The 17,059-nt window shown below is 40.5% G+C and overlaps 2 protein-coding genes and 1 long non-coding RNA gene across 5 annotated transcripts; 2 read left to right on the top strand and 1 right to left on the bottom strand.

Moving 5' to 3' along the window:
* Nucleotides 1-3,967: 3,967 nt before the first annotated feature.
* Nucleotides 3,968-7,099, top strand: LOC148021326 (uncharacterized). 2 transcript variants are annotated; one of them, XR_015694713.1, is made up of 5 exons: nucleotides 3,968-4,673; nucleotides 5,390-5,782; nucleotides 6,018-6,165; nucleotides 6,309-6,383; nucleotides 6,683-7,099. XR_015694713.1 is itself a non-coding variant. In XM_087699202.1 (4 exons), the coding sequence occupies exons 1-4, from the start codon at nucleotides 4,049-4,051 to the stop codon at nucleotides 6,310-6,312; spliced, it is 1,170 nt and encodes a 389-aa protein (XP_087555328.1). In that variant the 5' UTR covers nucleotides 3,968-4,048; the 3' UTR covers nucleotides 6,313-7,099. The 2 variants fall into 2 exon arrangements, 1 of the variants encoding a protein (XP_087555328.1); XM_087699202.1 differs by having other exon boundaries at nucleotides 6,309-7,099.
* A 19-nt stretch (nucleotides 7,100-7,118) lies between these two features.
* On the top strand, nucleotides 7,119-8,089 carry LOC148021327 (uncharacterized). The gene is made up of 2 exons (XR_015694715.1): nucleotides 7,119-7,410; nucleotides 7,441-8,089. It is a non-coding gene; the product is annotated as an uncharacterized LOC148021327 (long non-coding RNA).
* Nucleotides 7,379-15,935, bottom strand: LOC148021328 (uncharacterized). 2 transcript variants are annotated; one of them, XR_015694714.1, is made up of 9 exons: nucleotides 15,779-15,935; nucleotides 15,549-15,676; nucleotides 14,987-15,062; nucleotides 13,673-13,755; nucleotides 12,353-12,391; nucleotides 12,106-12,176; nucleotides 11,903-12,017; nucleotides 7,962-8,084; nucleotides 7,379-7,861 (listed from the first exon to the last, which is right to left on the bottom strand). XR_015694714.1 is itself a non-coding variant. In XM_087699203.1 (8 exons), exons 1-8 carry the CDS (start codon nucleotides 15,834-15,836, stop codon nucleotides 8,016-8,018), a joined length of 639 nt encoding a protein of 212 aa, XP_087555329.1. In that variant the 5' UTR covers nucleotides 15,837-15,935; the 3' UTR covers nucleotides 7,853-8,015. The 2 variants fall into 2 exon arrangements, 1 of the variants encoding a protein (XP_087555329.1); XM_087699203.1 differs by having other exon boundaries at nucleotides 7,853-8,084.
* Between the last annotated feature and the right edge of the window lie 1,124 nt (nucleotides 15,936-17,059).

Here is a 17,059-nt window from a genome sequence, read left to right on the forward strand (position 1 = left end):
GGTGGGCTCTAGCCACTACATCCTAGGTCATGCCCATAATAGTAGCAACTTTATTCTCAATAATGATACCCAACTAATAGCTCAATTCACCCCAACAGTGACCGTGGTCCACCCCATCAATGCTCATTATACTCCAAGTTGTGAAGGCACCTTGGCTATTCGCTAATCCTACTAGCTCACCTCCCTCACTCCATTAGCACAAAGGAGGAAGTCAATAAAGAAAAGGGAATATTCTCAAATATAAGTATAAGCATGCTAGATAAAGATTTTAACAATGCTCTTTTCTCTACTTCTTAAAGATCATCATCTTGTCCAAACAATATTCAATCTCACTATACTTGCACTATTACTATACTATAACCTTTTCTAACTTGGATCGTAATAATTTGGTTATTTTGATAATTTATCATTCCATTCACAAGGGTAACGTCAGTAGCCTCCATATTAGTGTTTCCACTTCCTCATTTGATTGTGGCCCTTGCATTGTTAATACTAGAGCAATGATAGATATCCATGTAGCCTCCTTGTTTGATGGCCTTGAACTTGCTTGGATCAATGTGGAAAAGGAAGACTCTCGACAAATTTTTGATAGATGTCCCACATGATAGGTTGAAAAAGGGGGATAAAAAATCTAGTTTCCTTTCTTCTTAACATTCTGTACCTCAAATTTCTTGAGACTCTTTGAGATTGGGCATCAACAACACCTATAAGATGTTTGACATACTTTTTGTGCATACATATGTTCATCTATGCATGAAAATGGAGCTTCATAAGAATCATATTTTGATTGTACCAATGAGTTAAAAAATACACAATATTAAATACTAAAATAATAAGTTGGTGCATGTTTCCATCTCATGAGTGACAGAAAAAGTCCTTCATAATATGGTTGAGGCTTCAAGGGAGCATACTTATAGCATAGGAGGCCCAAGAGTCTTACTTATAGCATAGGAGGCCCAAGAGTCTTACACCATCTTCGAGACTCCAACTATTTGAGGATCAAATTGTAGCATTTGGGCATGATGAGTTTTCAAACCAATATTAAGACTATAAGGATGTCACACTTGAGGCTTCGATCTTCCCATTCATATTTTTGCTCACTTATGACCAGCATGACAAGACACTAAAGTGCTCCAATGTGACATCGAAAGATACTAACAAGTTGCATGTGATAAGGCATATTTTTAGATACCATGTATCAACATTGCTACCAAGCATACTCTTGTGGCACCTCAAGGGCGGCAATGAAACACTTCAGTAGAATGGTAGACACTTGGGACCCTATTAGACATTTTCTTAGCATTCATAGCAACTGAGGCCACAAACACGAAGAGGATCACCCACGAATTCAACCCTCATACAATTTGGAGGACTGACTTATTGAGTGTGCCATCATTCTAGGCTCATCTACACTAGTTCATTAAGATGTATGTACTCCAAGGCATGCAAGCCTCGGCCACATTAATCACCACCTCAACAAGTACAAGATCCAAAATAATGGATCTCTTCATGCCCATGTTGTATTGTGGGTGGATTAGGATGACATCCACAACACAACCAATGACATTATAACCTATATATTGGCTGCAAACATTGGTAAAACAAGCACACTTATGAGCTATGAGGATACATCCTATGTAAGCAAGTGCATGTCTGGCATAGCACTTGTTGAACACAGTCCAATGGTTTGCAATGCCAAGGATGGGTTCTATAAGGGCCTCAAATTAAATTAAATCCTATCATGGACCCTAGGGCATTGAAATAAATGGTTGTATTGTTAGCTAGACTACAAGCATGTCAATGTTGTGCTATACCAGCTCATGCATAATCTAGAGTGGTTGTTATGCACCTCATCAACCTATATAGCATGAGGCCTAGAACTCTCAAGAACAATATGAATTATAAGTACTACAAGCACTATGTGGAGATTAAAATGCATGTGCACACTCATATTCGTGGCCCACTAAGTGACATGTTAAGAAACACCATCAAATAATGCAACAAGCTCATTTGATATATTGAACACCATATTTTGAGCTACCACACAAGTCTTCCTTTACAATGTCAATTACATGATGTTCAAAGTGAAGTCACTATTGTTAATAGAGACAAAAAATTGCACTCAAGGGGCCTAACCTTGTTGATGCGGCCAATAGCTCTAATACTCAAACCTTGGAGCAAAGCAAACACACCACCATGACAATCCACAAGGCTTTGCGAACATCACAAATGTGCAATTGACGAGGTATCATAAGTCTCAACAATGTGGCAACAATAGTCCACTATCAGTTCACTATCCTGAAAGCTATACCCATTATTGATTCCACAAGACAAATGAGTGGCATATGACCCTCCAAGAGTTTGACATCATCATTTGTATAGATGGAATCTCCATGATGAGACATACAACGTTTCACTTGGTGGTTGGTCAAATCATGAAAGTTACCAACTACGTATTACTAGACCCCTTCAAAGATAAACTTGTGTTGCTTTTTGGAGGCCTTGCCCTATTCTTGCCAATGTGTAGCTTTATTGCCAAGATTAGAGCTCCTTGCCATGTCATAATGGTGTCCATGGGCTTGAGGCTACAAAGCATTGCATGTCCACCAACATGCTTGATCCCATGCTCCTCCAATTCATGGTGACAATCTATCCAAGACAACCCAAGCACTCTAAGATACAAACATCACACTATACACATATATGGGCTTGAGGTTACAAAGCATTGCATGTCCACCTACATGCAAGATCCCATGCTCCTCCAATTCATGATGATCCAAGACAACCCAAGCACTCTAAGATACGAACATCACACTATACACATATATTCTTAAGAAGAAAACAATAGAAAGCTTCATCAAGAGAGTAACAATAACCATCTCTACCAATCCTGATTTATTCAGTGCACCTCAATAGAAATGGGCAACAAATGCAATGATAGAACCAAAATGCACATCCACTACCTCACAACGTGCTTCTTGCAAGTCATGCTAGATTGACAAAACATGTGCAAAAACCCAAATTAACTCACATTTTAGCAATCATCTATACAACCGCCTTGCCAAAATAAAGCTAGTAATAGGAAAAATATAGACCTTTCTTGTGCTTGATTAATGCATTATGGCATACTACTGAATGCATAACCTAATTTATAGAACTATAACACTGACAAAAAAAAAAAGCTTGAATAGAAGAAAATATCTTAAATACAACTAGGAAATTAGAAGACTTACATTGGCATACACCACTCAACAGGATTGGCCAGATACAAAATGTTGAAGGTTGTCCATTTTATGAAAGACACTTTCTTAAAGGATAAAGGAAAGATATAGCCAATGCTTGTCTACATTAAAAAATACCCTAACTAATCAATTCCTATGTTTTTTTCGTAAGGTGCTTCCTATATACTTCCAAGTATGCTTTATACTTAATAGTGTTTTCATACATACACCTAAATTGCACCAATAGGAACGATCTCGTACCAATAATAATAATAAATGAAGAAAGACTAGTTGCAAGTAACCCAACCCACCTTGTGAAGCTCATATTAAAGACAACAAAACAAGACTAGAATGTGAAGTTGACGTCAAAGGCAATAAATAAAGACTTGGTTGCAACGCAAGTAACCCAACCCACCTTGTGAAGTTCTTATCAAAGGCAACGAAGCAAGACTAGAGGAGCAAGTAAACCAGACCAAGCAACACCTCAATCCTATATCGAAGGGCAACGAAGCAAGGCTAGCTACATTCAACCCAACCGCCTTATCTCGAGGAAGGCTCAAGTGTTACCTAGTTAGATCAAGTGCTAATCTATACACCCTTGTGAGATGTGTCAACAATTAGGGCTGGGTAATAAGCCTAAGAGTGATAATTAAGTTAAGGCCTCGCCTAAATGTTTGGCTCCGTGGATCGGATAAAATTTGGTGCGGCAAACGGGCCGCCGGGCCTTTACCTTTTTTCTTTTTCGTTTTTCTGGTGTAGGGGGGTCCGTCCCCAAGGGGTGCGAGTGTTTAGAGGTGGGGGAGGGATGGGAGACTGCAGATGGGTTGATGGAAGATAGGTGGGAGCCGACACCCATGGCATGGGAACCCACTCCAATTCTGCCTTCTCCATCTCCTTCTCCTTCTGTTTCTTCTCTTGGCGGTGACGGTGGAAGCCGCGGCGGCGATGGTGGCACCGCCAGGCAGAGCAGCCCCAAGATATCGAGCGTGCTCAGAATGGGCAGCCCCTCCCCCTCCACCATCACCCGTACTGACCATACCACCGTGCAGCAGCAGCTCCAGGACAAGCGCATGTCCGCCACCCTTGCCGCCCAGCTTGCAGCTGTGGCGGCCGCCCGCCGCCGGAGCTCCACCGCCCTAGACAGCAACGGCGAGGAGCGGCAGCAGCTGCAGGCCTTCCTCGCCCGCCAGTGGGCCTACACTCTGGGCGCGGAGCTCGCCCACCACGTGGTGGGCGTGTTCCGCGACCCCTCCAGCGCCGCCTACCGCCGGCGCTGGGACTCGGAGCAGGCCAACCGCGTCTTCCCCTCCAACCCCTGGTGCCTGCTGCCTGACCAACGCTTCTTCCTGCCCCCCTTCTTCTGCCGCCAGATTATCACCTCTGTTCCAGCCTCCATGCGGACCATCGACCAGGCCCTCAAGACTGTTGCCCATGTCGTCACCCGGCGCAATGGTAGGTCCAAGTGCAGAATTTAGTGGCTAATGTTAGCAAGAATAAATATAGGTGCTAATGTTTTCCGATGTATGCGGTGGCCTAGGGTGATTTTAGTGGCTAATGTTTGCCAATTGGCTAAACTGGCTATTTTCCTCAAAAGCCTAGTGCGTTCCAATTGGCTAAATTGGTTACTTTTCTCAAACGGCTGATGGGTTCCAATTAGCTCATCCTGGTGTTTGACAATTGGCGTGATTCATAACCTACTTGACAACTCGCATACGGGTTATTCAAGACCCATGTTCAATTTTGTTGATAAAAACCCAAATGCCTTGATACCATCTATGAGTTCATGAGTCCAAAGCAAGGTCATCTAGAAGGCTATTATGAGTGTGAAATGGAACCTTTCACATTAGCTGTTTTTTGATACCAAGGTTTTAAGCGTTGGTTGTATAAACTTCACTTACTCCAGGGACACCATCATTTTGACGTCTTTACCCTAAGCTCCCAGTGTCATTGTATGACAGCGCACACGTCCTTATTTCTAAGGTGGCTGCAGATATCCGCTCCAGCATTAGGACAAGAACTGAATTAACACGTTGTAGACACATAAGACCATTTCCCTATGCCCTTTTTGATGGCTGAAAATCAGTCAGCATTGCGTGATTGCTGCTCCAAGTTCTTGAACCTGATCACCAAGTGATCTAATAAATAGTCCCAACTGTTCCATTGTGCAGAGCTGCAACACGTTGCTGCCCCTGAAGATGTTTACATGCGAATCAAGCTATTTAAGCAACACAGGCTTATGAAGCACTTGCTTCCAAATGATAGGAACCTACATGACTTCTTAAACTGTGACAAACTATTAGCAGACTGGTTCATTGGCACTCCGCGCATTTACAGGCTTGCTGGGCAATTGCTCTATAATGCAAGATGTTATCTCAATATGTCAGAGTATGTTAAATGGGCTGACTGCAATTATGGAGATGCCAATGTCTTTTTGGAGGATATGTTGGCTCAAATCGGGGAAGCTGACAATAAGGAATGGTATAAGCACACATGGCCAACAACAACGGAAGAACTGGCCAAAGCTTTGGACCAGATTGAGAAAACAGATGAGAAATTTGGACGTTAGTATTCCTGACCATTTTATTAACTTCAGAAGTATGCGTTTGATTTGGCAGTGAATTCTGCCTTTATATGCATAATAAAGACCATGCCGAGTCCATAAATAATAAGCTCTCTCTCTCTCTCTCTCTCTCTCTCTCTCTCTCACACACACACACACACACACACACATTCTTCAAACAAAAACTCATAAATTGCCGAACTATGCTCATGATTCATTCCCATCTTTGGTTCCAGCTAAGCTTGAAAGAAATTGGAGAGCACCAGAAACAATTGTGCTTGCCTACCAAAATTGTATCGATTCTGGACTGCTGACCACAGCAGTGAGACGATTTTGCTCATTGCCTTGTGCGATACTTGACAAAGCTAGATCTTTGGGATTGAGGTATGAACGGACTGTGATATATGATGGCCTTTTCATGTGTTCAATGTGCATGTGTCTGTATTCCTGAGGACAGAGGCCCGTGGGAGGTATACCATGCTACAAGAGCAGTTGGTTCAATTTAGTTAATTTTCTTTGTCGAACAGCTAAACGGTGGCTGAGCAGAAAACTGCCGGAACAGAACATCTAGCTCCATGCGTTCCAAAAGTCCCATCTGCCAGGTTAGCTCACAAAACTGAACAATATTAAACAATGAATGTCTCCTCAACCTTAACATGCTGACGGTCTTAGTTGTTTTCTCCTAGGTGCTTTTGCATACATTTCTCCAATTGGAAAAGAACCAGTGACAATTAATGAGAACTTTTGTCAACCTTTTGAGCGAATTAGCTTCTGTAGGCAACAGTTTTCAGTCTTTAAAGTTTAAATGGCATAACCATTGCTTTTTAAGTTTGCAACATGAAATAGCCATAAATGATATCTAACCAACCTAGGACTCAATCTTTTGCGTACCTGCCTGAAGGAAATTGTAAGGTATTGTGAAGACTCGTGATGCATGAACAGAAAAAGATGATAATATCCTTTTGTTCTTTCTGTTCATTATTGTTATGAGGTGTTCATTACAAAGGTAACTCAGGGCTAGTTAACGAGAAGGCTATTGTGCAAATCAAGGTTATAAGCTAACAGTAACAGCTTGTGAACGCTTGTGCCCATCAGTCAATGTATTTACTTGTCATAAGATCCATGCAATGGAAAGTTTTGTACAGCAACAACAAATATTAAATATCATCAAGATATTCGCAGTTCTTCGTCCATCTATACTTCGGTACATTATGTAGCCTAATATGGCAGCTTGGGCTTTTTCTGCCCAAATAACTTTACAGAGTGACCACTTTCCTCGAGCAATGTACAACTTCTAACATATCAATACAGTTTTATTCTTTTCAATTGAGCCTCGAAGGAAAACAAACATAAAACATATTAAAACGTTTGGTTTCTTTTCGAAAACTTCTTCAAGAAAAACCATACAGCAGTAGTTGATCTTGTCTAACGGAGTATCTTGGTAGATATCTATTCATTTTTTGAATGTAAGCTTTAAGTCTTCTTACAAGTGTTTAAGAGTATTGTTTTGCATCTCAAATAAGCCCATCAGAATAGTGCAGAGTTAAAACCCTTTTGCAGGAGCAGAAACTTTTTTGAAAGATTGCCCCAGCTTTGAGTCTCTCGTCTGTTAGTCAAAATCACTTTGAGGCCACGTCTGTTAGTCAAAATCACTTTGAGGCCTCAAGTCAGACATGTTTACTGTGACTCAAAATATACAAGTTTTCTCTTGGCACCTCATAGTCAAAGAGTCGAAAGCATTCAAAATACTTTTAAGGCACTCTTCGTGATGAAAAATCTATCCTAACAGAGTCTCTTATGTTGAAAGATAGTGACCAACCCCAGAGGACCAAACTTTCACTGCCCATGCTGCATTATTCTGTGAAGCCCCTTCATTTTGCATGTCCAGAGAGCCAGTATGTTGCATTATTACAAATGATTTAAGGTCACTCAAAAATTATTCCACAGTAACTCCAGTTGTCAGGCTAAGGTGGCATAACAAACAGTCAACCTTGAAGACCATGATTTTCTATGAGTACCTGTATACGTCAAGATGCTACAAAAAGGCCACGACATTCTACGAATTCCTGCATTTGTCAAGCTGCTACACCAAAATTATATTTCATACACAACACTAAACAACATTGTGTACCGACTACTTGTATGTGCTTGTTTAATGTTAATGGACCAAGTGATGGTACCAGTCATGAACTATGACTTCAAATTTCTGTACAAAAGGTTGAATAGGGATTCGTCTACTTTGGCAAACTGTTTTGAGAAGGCCCAGCGCGTTCAACCATGACATCATATAGTTGCTTCCCATTCTGCATATTACCGTAAACCAAAGTCAAAGATGATGTATTTCATAAACAAAATCAAAATCTAATAGTTAAGATTACTGACGGTAATCCAATTGCAGGCAGAATAGCTCTTAAGTGAAAGACAAATCATTATTTTCCAGTACATATGTTCAACCAAGGATCTACTGACAGTTACCTTCAAAAGAACATTTAAGGGACTTCTGAGACATCATAATTAACGTTTTGAATAAACAATGCATACACCTCTCCCTTTATGCACATCCACCTGTCTTAAAATGGTAGGTTAGATCATGCCCACAAGCTCAAAATTGCATTATAGGAATATTTTGTAAAAGAAACCAAAAGAAGCATCCTTCCTTCCATATAGGATAACAACAGGCTGTCTTCCCCTGATTCCCAAATCCCTGTGTCAAAGCTTTACTGCAGTCAAAATAAAAAGATTAAATGTCCCACATCCATGGATTGTTGAACATTTATGTATGCCCAAAATGAGTAAATTTGAAAACAGGGGCTCCGGATAGCATGAAAGAATTGGTTCCCATTGAACCTACAGATGTTCCAAATTGTGTGGAAAAATAAGTTACCATAAAGCAGGATATTTTTCCTTCGTGTTGGCTCACTGCAGCTTTCACTAAAAGAAGAAATTCTGTGTTCATATAGAACTAAAGAAGAAATCCGTGTGCCAGATAGTGTGTGGATCCATTTTGGTCATAAGTGGTTTGTCCAGAGCACCAGAATTTTTGCCCAATAATGCACCTCGAGTGGTATCCCATCAGTCATCCATTGGTTTTTTTATTTTATTTTAATTATCGGCATAGTAAAATGGATTTTAAATTTTCCCTCCAGTGAGTTGTGGATTTCTGCCTGTATCCTCGTGATTTGAAAGCAAGTGATAGAGTTAACAAACGTTTACTGTTGTCTGTTTTCATTCATGGCATCAAAGTAAAGGCACCGCCCTCATTTCCATTTTTCTCATTTGAAAGAGGTTCCTTGCTGCTTTTGAGGGCATGGCAGTCTGGACCTAGATTTCTTATGACAAACTTCTCCTGCCGTTTGTTGAGCTGAAGCAACAGTGTTGAGCGCTATAACACCATTTCCAGAACTGCCGGGCATAGCAAGCTGTGTTTTCAGATGCCATGACAGAAGGCTGCTGTAATGCGTCTCATCAAGACGAAGCAGCAGGAGAAACTGCGGCACGGCAGAAGGCTGTGTTTCTACAACACAAGGCAGCAGAGTGCCAACACCCAAGCAGTATGAATCTATGCTTGCAAATAGCAGGAGGTTTCTGTGTTTACAGTCAAGACAAAAGCTTAGCAGCTTGCTAAGTTGTACAGCACAAGGTGGCAGAGTGCTGCATTTCAACATCCAAGCAGTGTGAGTGTGTGCTTTCAGATAGCAGGAGGAGGGCGTGATTTTGCGGTACACAGTTTAGCAAGTGGAACAAGAGGAAGTAGCTGTGGTTTTAGAGTACACAGCTTAGGAAGCAGCGGAGAGCTGCATATTCAGCAGATTGAGAACATGTTCAGTTGCATTCCAAGCGATCATGGTCCAGAACCCAGATTACATATATCACGTTTGATTCTGCAACTGAGTAGAGTGAATTAAGCGCTGATGATTATTGAACACAGAAGAAGATTACACTTGCACTAAACACAGCTGGGCATTAAACCATACTCGTTGACATTGAACAGCCAACCTATCATGATGCTAATGCAAAGCAGAAGTGTGATTAGAAGGATAATGCAAAAACCAAACATTTAGTCAATTCTCCCTCAGAAAAAGGTCTTGCATATATGCCTGAGAGTTTGACATCTAAATAGGATATGGATGGTTTCAGAAAACGAGTTTGCCAGAAAGGATATCATGTGGGTTCTTAATCTCGGGTCACAATACATGATTCAAAGTTTGATGATGGCCCAAAGTTGACAAACTAAGTGTTGAAATACCAAGGGATAAAGCTGAAGTTGAAAGCCACAAGTAAAGATATTTCTGAACCATACTTGCCCTCTCAAGTAGACATAGAATCAAATATATAGAAGCATGATCTCTACAAACACAATAATCCCCTTTGTTGGCCCCTCTATGGCTATTAATCAGCCTTCCCATCTTCAAAATTATCAGTCAATGCCCTGACAATGTCCATATGTGTGCATAGTTGTTGGGGGCACACAACATTCTTTGAGGTAGCCGCCTAGCACTAAGCACAATCATCAAAGTTCCTTAATCTTGTTCATATGGATCTACATGAGCGACAGAGGACTCCCTCTTTCAGGCTTTTCAGTTTATTTTATGTTGTTGATTGATGATTATTCTCACAAAGCATGGTTTTACATTTTTGAAGCAAAAGTCTGATGCATCTTCCAAGTCTGCTAAGTGGCATGTGTAGGTTGAGATTGGCAGAGGATGAAGGTAAGAGCTGATCGTGGTGGGAAGTTGTAAAATAAGTTTAAAGGCATCAAGGATATTTGGGGGCATTCATCTATTTGGTACATTTGTCAGTTGGAAGGTGTAGTGAAGCAGAAGCACCACACAGTGCTTGAATTAGCTAAAGCATGCTCACCATCTGGGATGTCCATTCTTAGACAGAGGTAGTGCCATTGCAATTTAACATAATTAATTGAATTCCTACTGTAGCTTTGGACAATTGCCTGAATGAGGCATATTCAAGTATTAGACCAACTAGTGCTCGTTATCACATTTTCAGTTGTGATGCTTACGTAGGATAGGATAAATTGGACAGTAAGTCCAACAAGGACATACTAATTGGCTACAGCAGTTCTTACAAGGCCTATCAGCTTTGGGATCCACAATCACTCTATTTTCATAAATAGAGATGCAATATTTGATGAGTTGCCTTCCTCTCAAAGGTGACTCTGACACCCCTCCCTTTGCTCAACAGGGATCGCCTCTACCCCTGGCATCAACTTCCCGTACACCTCCACCTTTTTCCATTCCCAGGAAGAAGATTTTGAAAAGGATCACAACCATTGAGACCACTTCACATGAAGGGGCCTTGGAGATCCCAAAGAGCTATGGTTCACCAACATCATCTTTGTTAGCATTGCATGCATATGCATGCCTAGTCCATGATTCTATCTACTTTAGGAGGTCTAATTTATGTCTGATTGGAGACAGGCCATGGAGGAGTCAAGTTCCATTGGTCAGATAGTGGAGACCCCCTCACCATGGTTATTAATGTAAAGTGAGCCTTTCAAGTGGAGTACTGCTATGATGGTACCTTGCTAATGGTTATTGATGTTGAGTGGATCTTCGAATTGAAGTATCACTATGATGGTACATCAGAGAGGTACAAGCTTGTGCCCTAGAGTTATCCACAGCATGCAGGTAATACTATCCAAAGACATTTGCTCCCACTCGTAGGATGGTTTGTATTCCTGATTTTAGATCTTGCAGCCCATCATGGTTGGCTCATTCACCAAATGGATGTAAAGAGCACCTTCCTTAGCTCAAGATTTTAAGGAATGTTATTGGATCTTGATAGACCATAGCGGCTGATAAAGCTAGATTAATGTAGAATAGGGGTCGGGAGCTTTGGCGCCTTCTTTTCCTTGAACCTTGATCAAAGGAGAATATAGAACATGCTTAGAAGTGTGGGCTCATAGTTTGAACAGGTTTGGTTCTGATTTCCAACTTCACTGTTCCCAAATGTGAAAAGCTTTGTGATCCTTACAAAAAGAGCACTTACGAGCTTGTGTAAAACTTGAGAGTGAGGGTGTTGTCCTATAATCTTTTTTAGAATCAACGCATTTCAAATGCTTGGTATCTAATGTGTCATCAAAAATTGAAAGCTTTATACTTACAAAGATCACCGGAAAGAAATGCACTTGACCTTCGGGCCTTGTCTGGGTCTCTTTGAAATACACTAGGATAGGAAAGTTTGGCCACCAAAGCTCCCAATTCACAAAAGTAGAATACCTGCAAGAAAGGGGAATAAAAATTTGCCGATAGACTTTACACTCCTCAGCCAAGAAAGCAAACTAAGCTTTCAAAGGGGCATTCTCACTTCCATCTGTTTTTTCCACCAACAAACACATTTTCCCCAGACTCTTGCAGTTGATTGCCAATCTTCACTTCCTGAAACATATCAGAGACTTCTATCACATAACACATAAAAAGATAGTTTGAAGTTTGCTGTGCCATTAATACTGTTCAAACAAGGTTAGAACATTGCCATAACATAATCTGGAGAATTCCTAATGTCTCCGGGGAATCCTACACCTGGTCCAAGCCAGTTAGAATTCTGAACATACCAGGGCCTCATCATCGAACACAAATCTCACTCGCGTGGTCTGCAAATGTGACAAAAAATATGTTGACCTTCTGAATCAACCCTTGAAAACAGAGATGTACATTTATCATTTTAAATTGTCTGTCACCACATAAGAGCAGTTTCATTTGTATCCAAAGACTGTTATCTAGCCCAATTTTTTTGTTGCCAGTAATTAGTATTTAATGTACTGTGGGTTGGGAAACATCAAAACAGAAAATACACCATAAACCACATGTAAATATTACATCTGGGTACCCAGAAATGCTCTGTGGTCTTCTTATTGGAGATGAAATGTCTTTGAGATATGCTAGTCAGAGCAGCTGCAAAGAGGCTTCATCTTCACAGTAAAGGATGACTTCCAAGTACTTTGATGCAGCAAGTCAAGCAGGCCCCATAGGAAGCTTTACAGACAGACAAGGTGGCTTACTGCACGGCATAGGCACACTGGATTCACCATTGACAGGCATGTCACTATCATCACACAACGATAACACTGCCATCACGATTGGCTTGCACACAAAGTCAAACCCCCTGTTACAATCACAATCACTTCCAAGCACAGTGCTTGCACTGGCTGGCATCCTGGGGTATGCTGTGCCCAAAGTATAGGTAGGCAAACCTTGTAGATTTCTAGATTGAATTTTGGGAATGGGGTTCTTCCAAGTTCTACCTATATCATATGTTTCCTCTTTACAACCTTAAAAGCAACTCAAGCATAGAATACTTCATAACTCAAGGACAGGATACTTTGTAGATGTGATGAGGACTTGTGTCAAGACAGATATGTCTCCAACATAGAATGATTGTGGATTGTACAGATTGATCAATCTGCCAACATGCTCTAGAAGACATGCATCAGATATATGCCAGCAAGGCTTTCTGCACATATGGTGTCACTGGTGCCAACAATCTGTAGGCCTGTTACACCTGATATGGAACCTCAGCACACCTGCCAGCATGCACATCTCTTAAAGAGGTTGGTTCCCATGTTCCATAGTTCTAATGGGTTTTTGACAGACGCTTTGGAGACAGCAAAACCAGGCTCTCTTCATTAGATGGACTAGATGCTAGGCTGTCTAGACTGTCTTTATCGCTTGTACTTGTATGATGCTTAATCTATAACAATTGGAAGCACAGAAACAGTCCCTTTGTAGAATATTTCCAGCTAAAGACGGATGATTACTGCCATTCATAATTTGCAAAGGCCCCTTACTCAGATGGCACTTCTCTATACATAATGTTTTGCCATTTTCAATGCAATTTCTGGGAATGAAGATCAGAAAACAACAGCATGGACTACCTGAACAAGTAACAAAAGACCCAAGAGACCTATGGGTGCAGCAGGTAACAAATTGTCCGTATATGTGAAAGCAGCAGCACTGCCTGCAGATAAACGGGCTGGCAATCTTAAAACTGAAACATCAAATGAAAAATAAGAGACTTACATATTAGCAATAAATGTACAAACAAGTCCTGAGCATACAAAACTCAAATGGAGGTGAAGACCTGAAGATAAAGATTACAACTGGCAGTGCACCATGGACACCATTTGGCAAGAACATCATTTGGTAAATGTTCAACTGTTGCATTAGCAACAACCATTCACACTGACATGACTATTCATGTCCAGAAGTACAATTAATAATCCAAAGCCTCGAGCTAGCTTCTACATAAGACAAGTATCATCTATAAGAATGTGAAAAAGGTGCATCTCAAATAGAAACCTTGGAAGTGGCCAAGGTACCATGAAAGTTCTCATTCTCTACGCTTATGAAGATGGCAGATCATGGTCAATTTCACCATGAGAATGCCAACTTTGCTGATTTGATCGAAGCAAAAGGCTGTGCATATTCGGGTTCCACTTCAAAGTTATTAGTAGTAACTATAGGGTCGGTGTAAGTAGTAACTAAAATGTCAATGGATTTAACTATGATAGAAGTTGAGAACAACTGCTTACTTGGATCCTTGATAGTTTGGAAGCATTATTGGGCTCACTAGTTTTGGATGAGGCCTATTTGGTAGTCCTGGTTTCTTTTTGCGGCATGTCTTGCATCTTTCATATCTTAAGGAGTGGCACAGGGCTGCTGCTACCATGCTTTCCTTTTCTGTTTACTTGACAAAAGTTTTTAACTTTGGAGACTTTCAAGGTTTGATTAGGTTTGGTTGTTGCTTCTTTGTGTTTGGCATTTCTATTGTCTCTTTATGAGGGTTTTCTTGATTGGACTGAGTGGTAGTACTAGGACTCGGAAGTTTCGTCTCTTCATCTTGAGGAGATGGCTTCTTTGAGGTTTCATGTGTAACCTCATTTTTCACTCTAAAAGAGCAACCCCAAAATCATTCAAAGCTCAGGCACACGCTTTCTGCTTTGAAGTTTGGATTGACTGCTTTTATTTACCGCATGGTCTTTAAAACGAAAATGAAACACCATCTTTACTCATTTAGATTTTCTTGCCCCTTTCAGACAAAGGCTCACCAAGAGGAAGCATGATGCAAGAATTTGAAGCGACATAATCCGTTCAGAACTACAGCTAAACAGATGACATGTTGCAAGCCTTAGTGAAAATATCAGATTAGTTATGGCAAGCTTAATAGAAAAAATATGTTAACAGATTACCTAGAAGAATAATCGGTATCCTGTAATCAGGATCAGGAATCACTGTTCCTCTAGCAGTTGTGGCGTTCTTCATGACCTGCCGAGTGCCGCCTAAGACCATCAGAACAATGTATGAAGTGATCCCACAGTAAGTTTTTGACATTTTTCCGTGTGGGAAAAGGGGCTATTTTCCCTTCTTTTTCCCTATAGTGTTCAACATCATGACCTTCTGCTCGGGAGGCACCACACAACTAGCGAGGCGCCGTGCTGTCAGCCCCCCTGCCCCCATCTGCACCTACCTACGTATGTGGTCCCTCCTCACAGAAGCCAGAAGCTCACGATGTTGCCATACTTCACAATGTAGGAAATATAGTGGAAATTTTTCTGAAACTTCTTATTTGTGACCTTACATGGAAATCCAAAAGAAGGCAGCTTCATATGCCTAGCAGGGCGAGCAGTGAAAGAGTTGAGTGCACACACCAGATGCATTGTGTATCATAAACACACAAGACATAAGGCCATGTAACCAATGCGTGTGTGGCTGCAATCTAAGCAAAAAGAAAAAAAGGTGATATCGACTTGCCCTTGCTTCCACAATCAAGCGCTTGTGCATTTTACTTCCTCCATCCATGGGAGCTGCTTTCTCGCAGTTCCATCTGAGGCTTCGAGGCGATAAGCGACTGCAACCGATGGCCAGCGGAAGGCTTCTCCCTGCAAGAATGTTTCTTCTCCAGTTAACCAGAAAATAAGGCGAATGAAAGCCTCTCCAATTAACCAGGACATAAAGCGATGTTTGTAAGCTGCGATTCATACTTTGAGCGTGGCTCAGAAGAGAAGCAGGAGCTGCAGTCAGTATCCCGGTAGACGCCATCGCCAAATAGCAAGATAAGCGGTAGACTGTGGCTAAAAAGTGTTTACATTTACTTACGCAATTATATATATATAGATAACCAACGCTATTATATTTAGTATGGTACATCTTCTATCTATCTATGCAAGGTAAAGGGGCCGTTAAAGTAGCGCTCTCCAAAAGGAAAACATACTCCACTTCGTTTGAGTGACAATTTTATAAGAAAGATGTGGTTTTTTTTTTGTCACTTAATAATATAATATAAATATTTTAAAATTATAAATGAGCTTAACTTAAGTCAAACAACTGAGTCATATAAATTTTTTTATATTTTAGATTTTGTAAAACCCTAAAAACAATGGATCCTCCAGTGTCACTCTATTGGCCTCTCACTATCCCTCTTTTATGAACCTTTCATTTGTAACTAAAGCTACTTTATAAAAATATCAAAATATCCTAATATTTTTTCTTTGAACTCTATATAATATAAATAATTTGACTATTAAAAAATATTTATACAACTCACTTGAAAAAAAAAATTATAATGGAGGATTGTTAGATGACAATCTATTGGCCCCTTTACCCTACACTGTTATGCTATTTTCTGACACCATCATCAATCCTAACATTGGAGGCACAAGACTATATGGTAATAACACGATTTTTAGACATTTAAAAACAAATTTTAAGAGAGAGGGCAAGAGAAAGAGAGAAATGTGTTACTAGAAAGAATGGGTGGAGAGAGAGAGGGGGGGGAATGAAGGGAGAGATTAGAAGACCAGGGGAGGGAAGGGTTTACGCAATCACTTTACATGTGCCCTTAAGACTTACACTCACGTGGGTCTTAGGCACACAATATTTAGTATTCATTTATGGTAAATATATCTATCTACGTTTGGATTCTAAGAGGCATTAAGATCAAAAAAGTTTGCAGAAAAGACTCAATTTGTCTCTTTGCACAGGGTGTTTTTGTTTCGTGGCTTCATTCTCTGAGCTAACATTTCGTTTGGGAAACAAAACTATAGTTGCAAGAACAAATTGATATGTTGTGATTGGCTCATCACTACGTCACACATAGATCTATCTCCAAAAGTGATGGGATTGACAATGGAGGAGGTCATGTGAATCATAATATGAAATCTAATTGTTCGCAATCCTATTAAAAGAAGTAGCCCATGAAGCATTGAAATATGTGTTGGCAAGTAGTTGCATTTAATGTGGATACTTTAAAGGCATTAAGATTA

Source organism: Lygodium microphyllum, chromosome 18, assembly GCF_053477565.2.
Source record: "Lygodium microphyllum isolate KBCC chromosome 18, Lygodium_microphyllum_v1.1.10, whole genome shotgun sequence".
In the NCBI taxonomy this organism is placed as follows: Eukaryota; Viridiplantae; Streptophyta; class Polypodiopsida; order Schizaeales; family Lygodiaceae; genus Lygodium; species Lygodium microphyllum.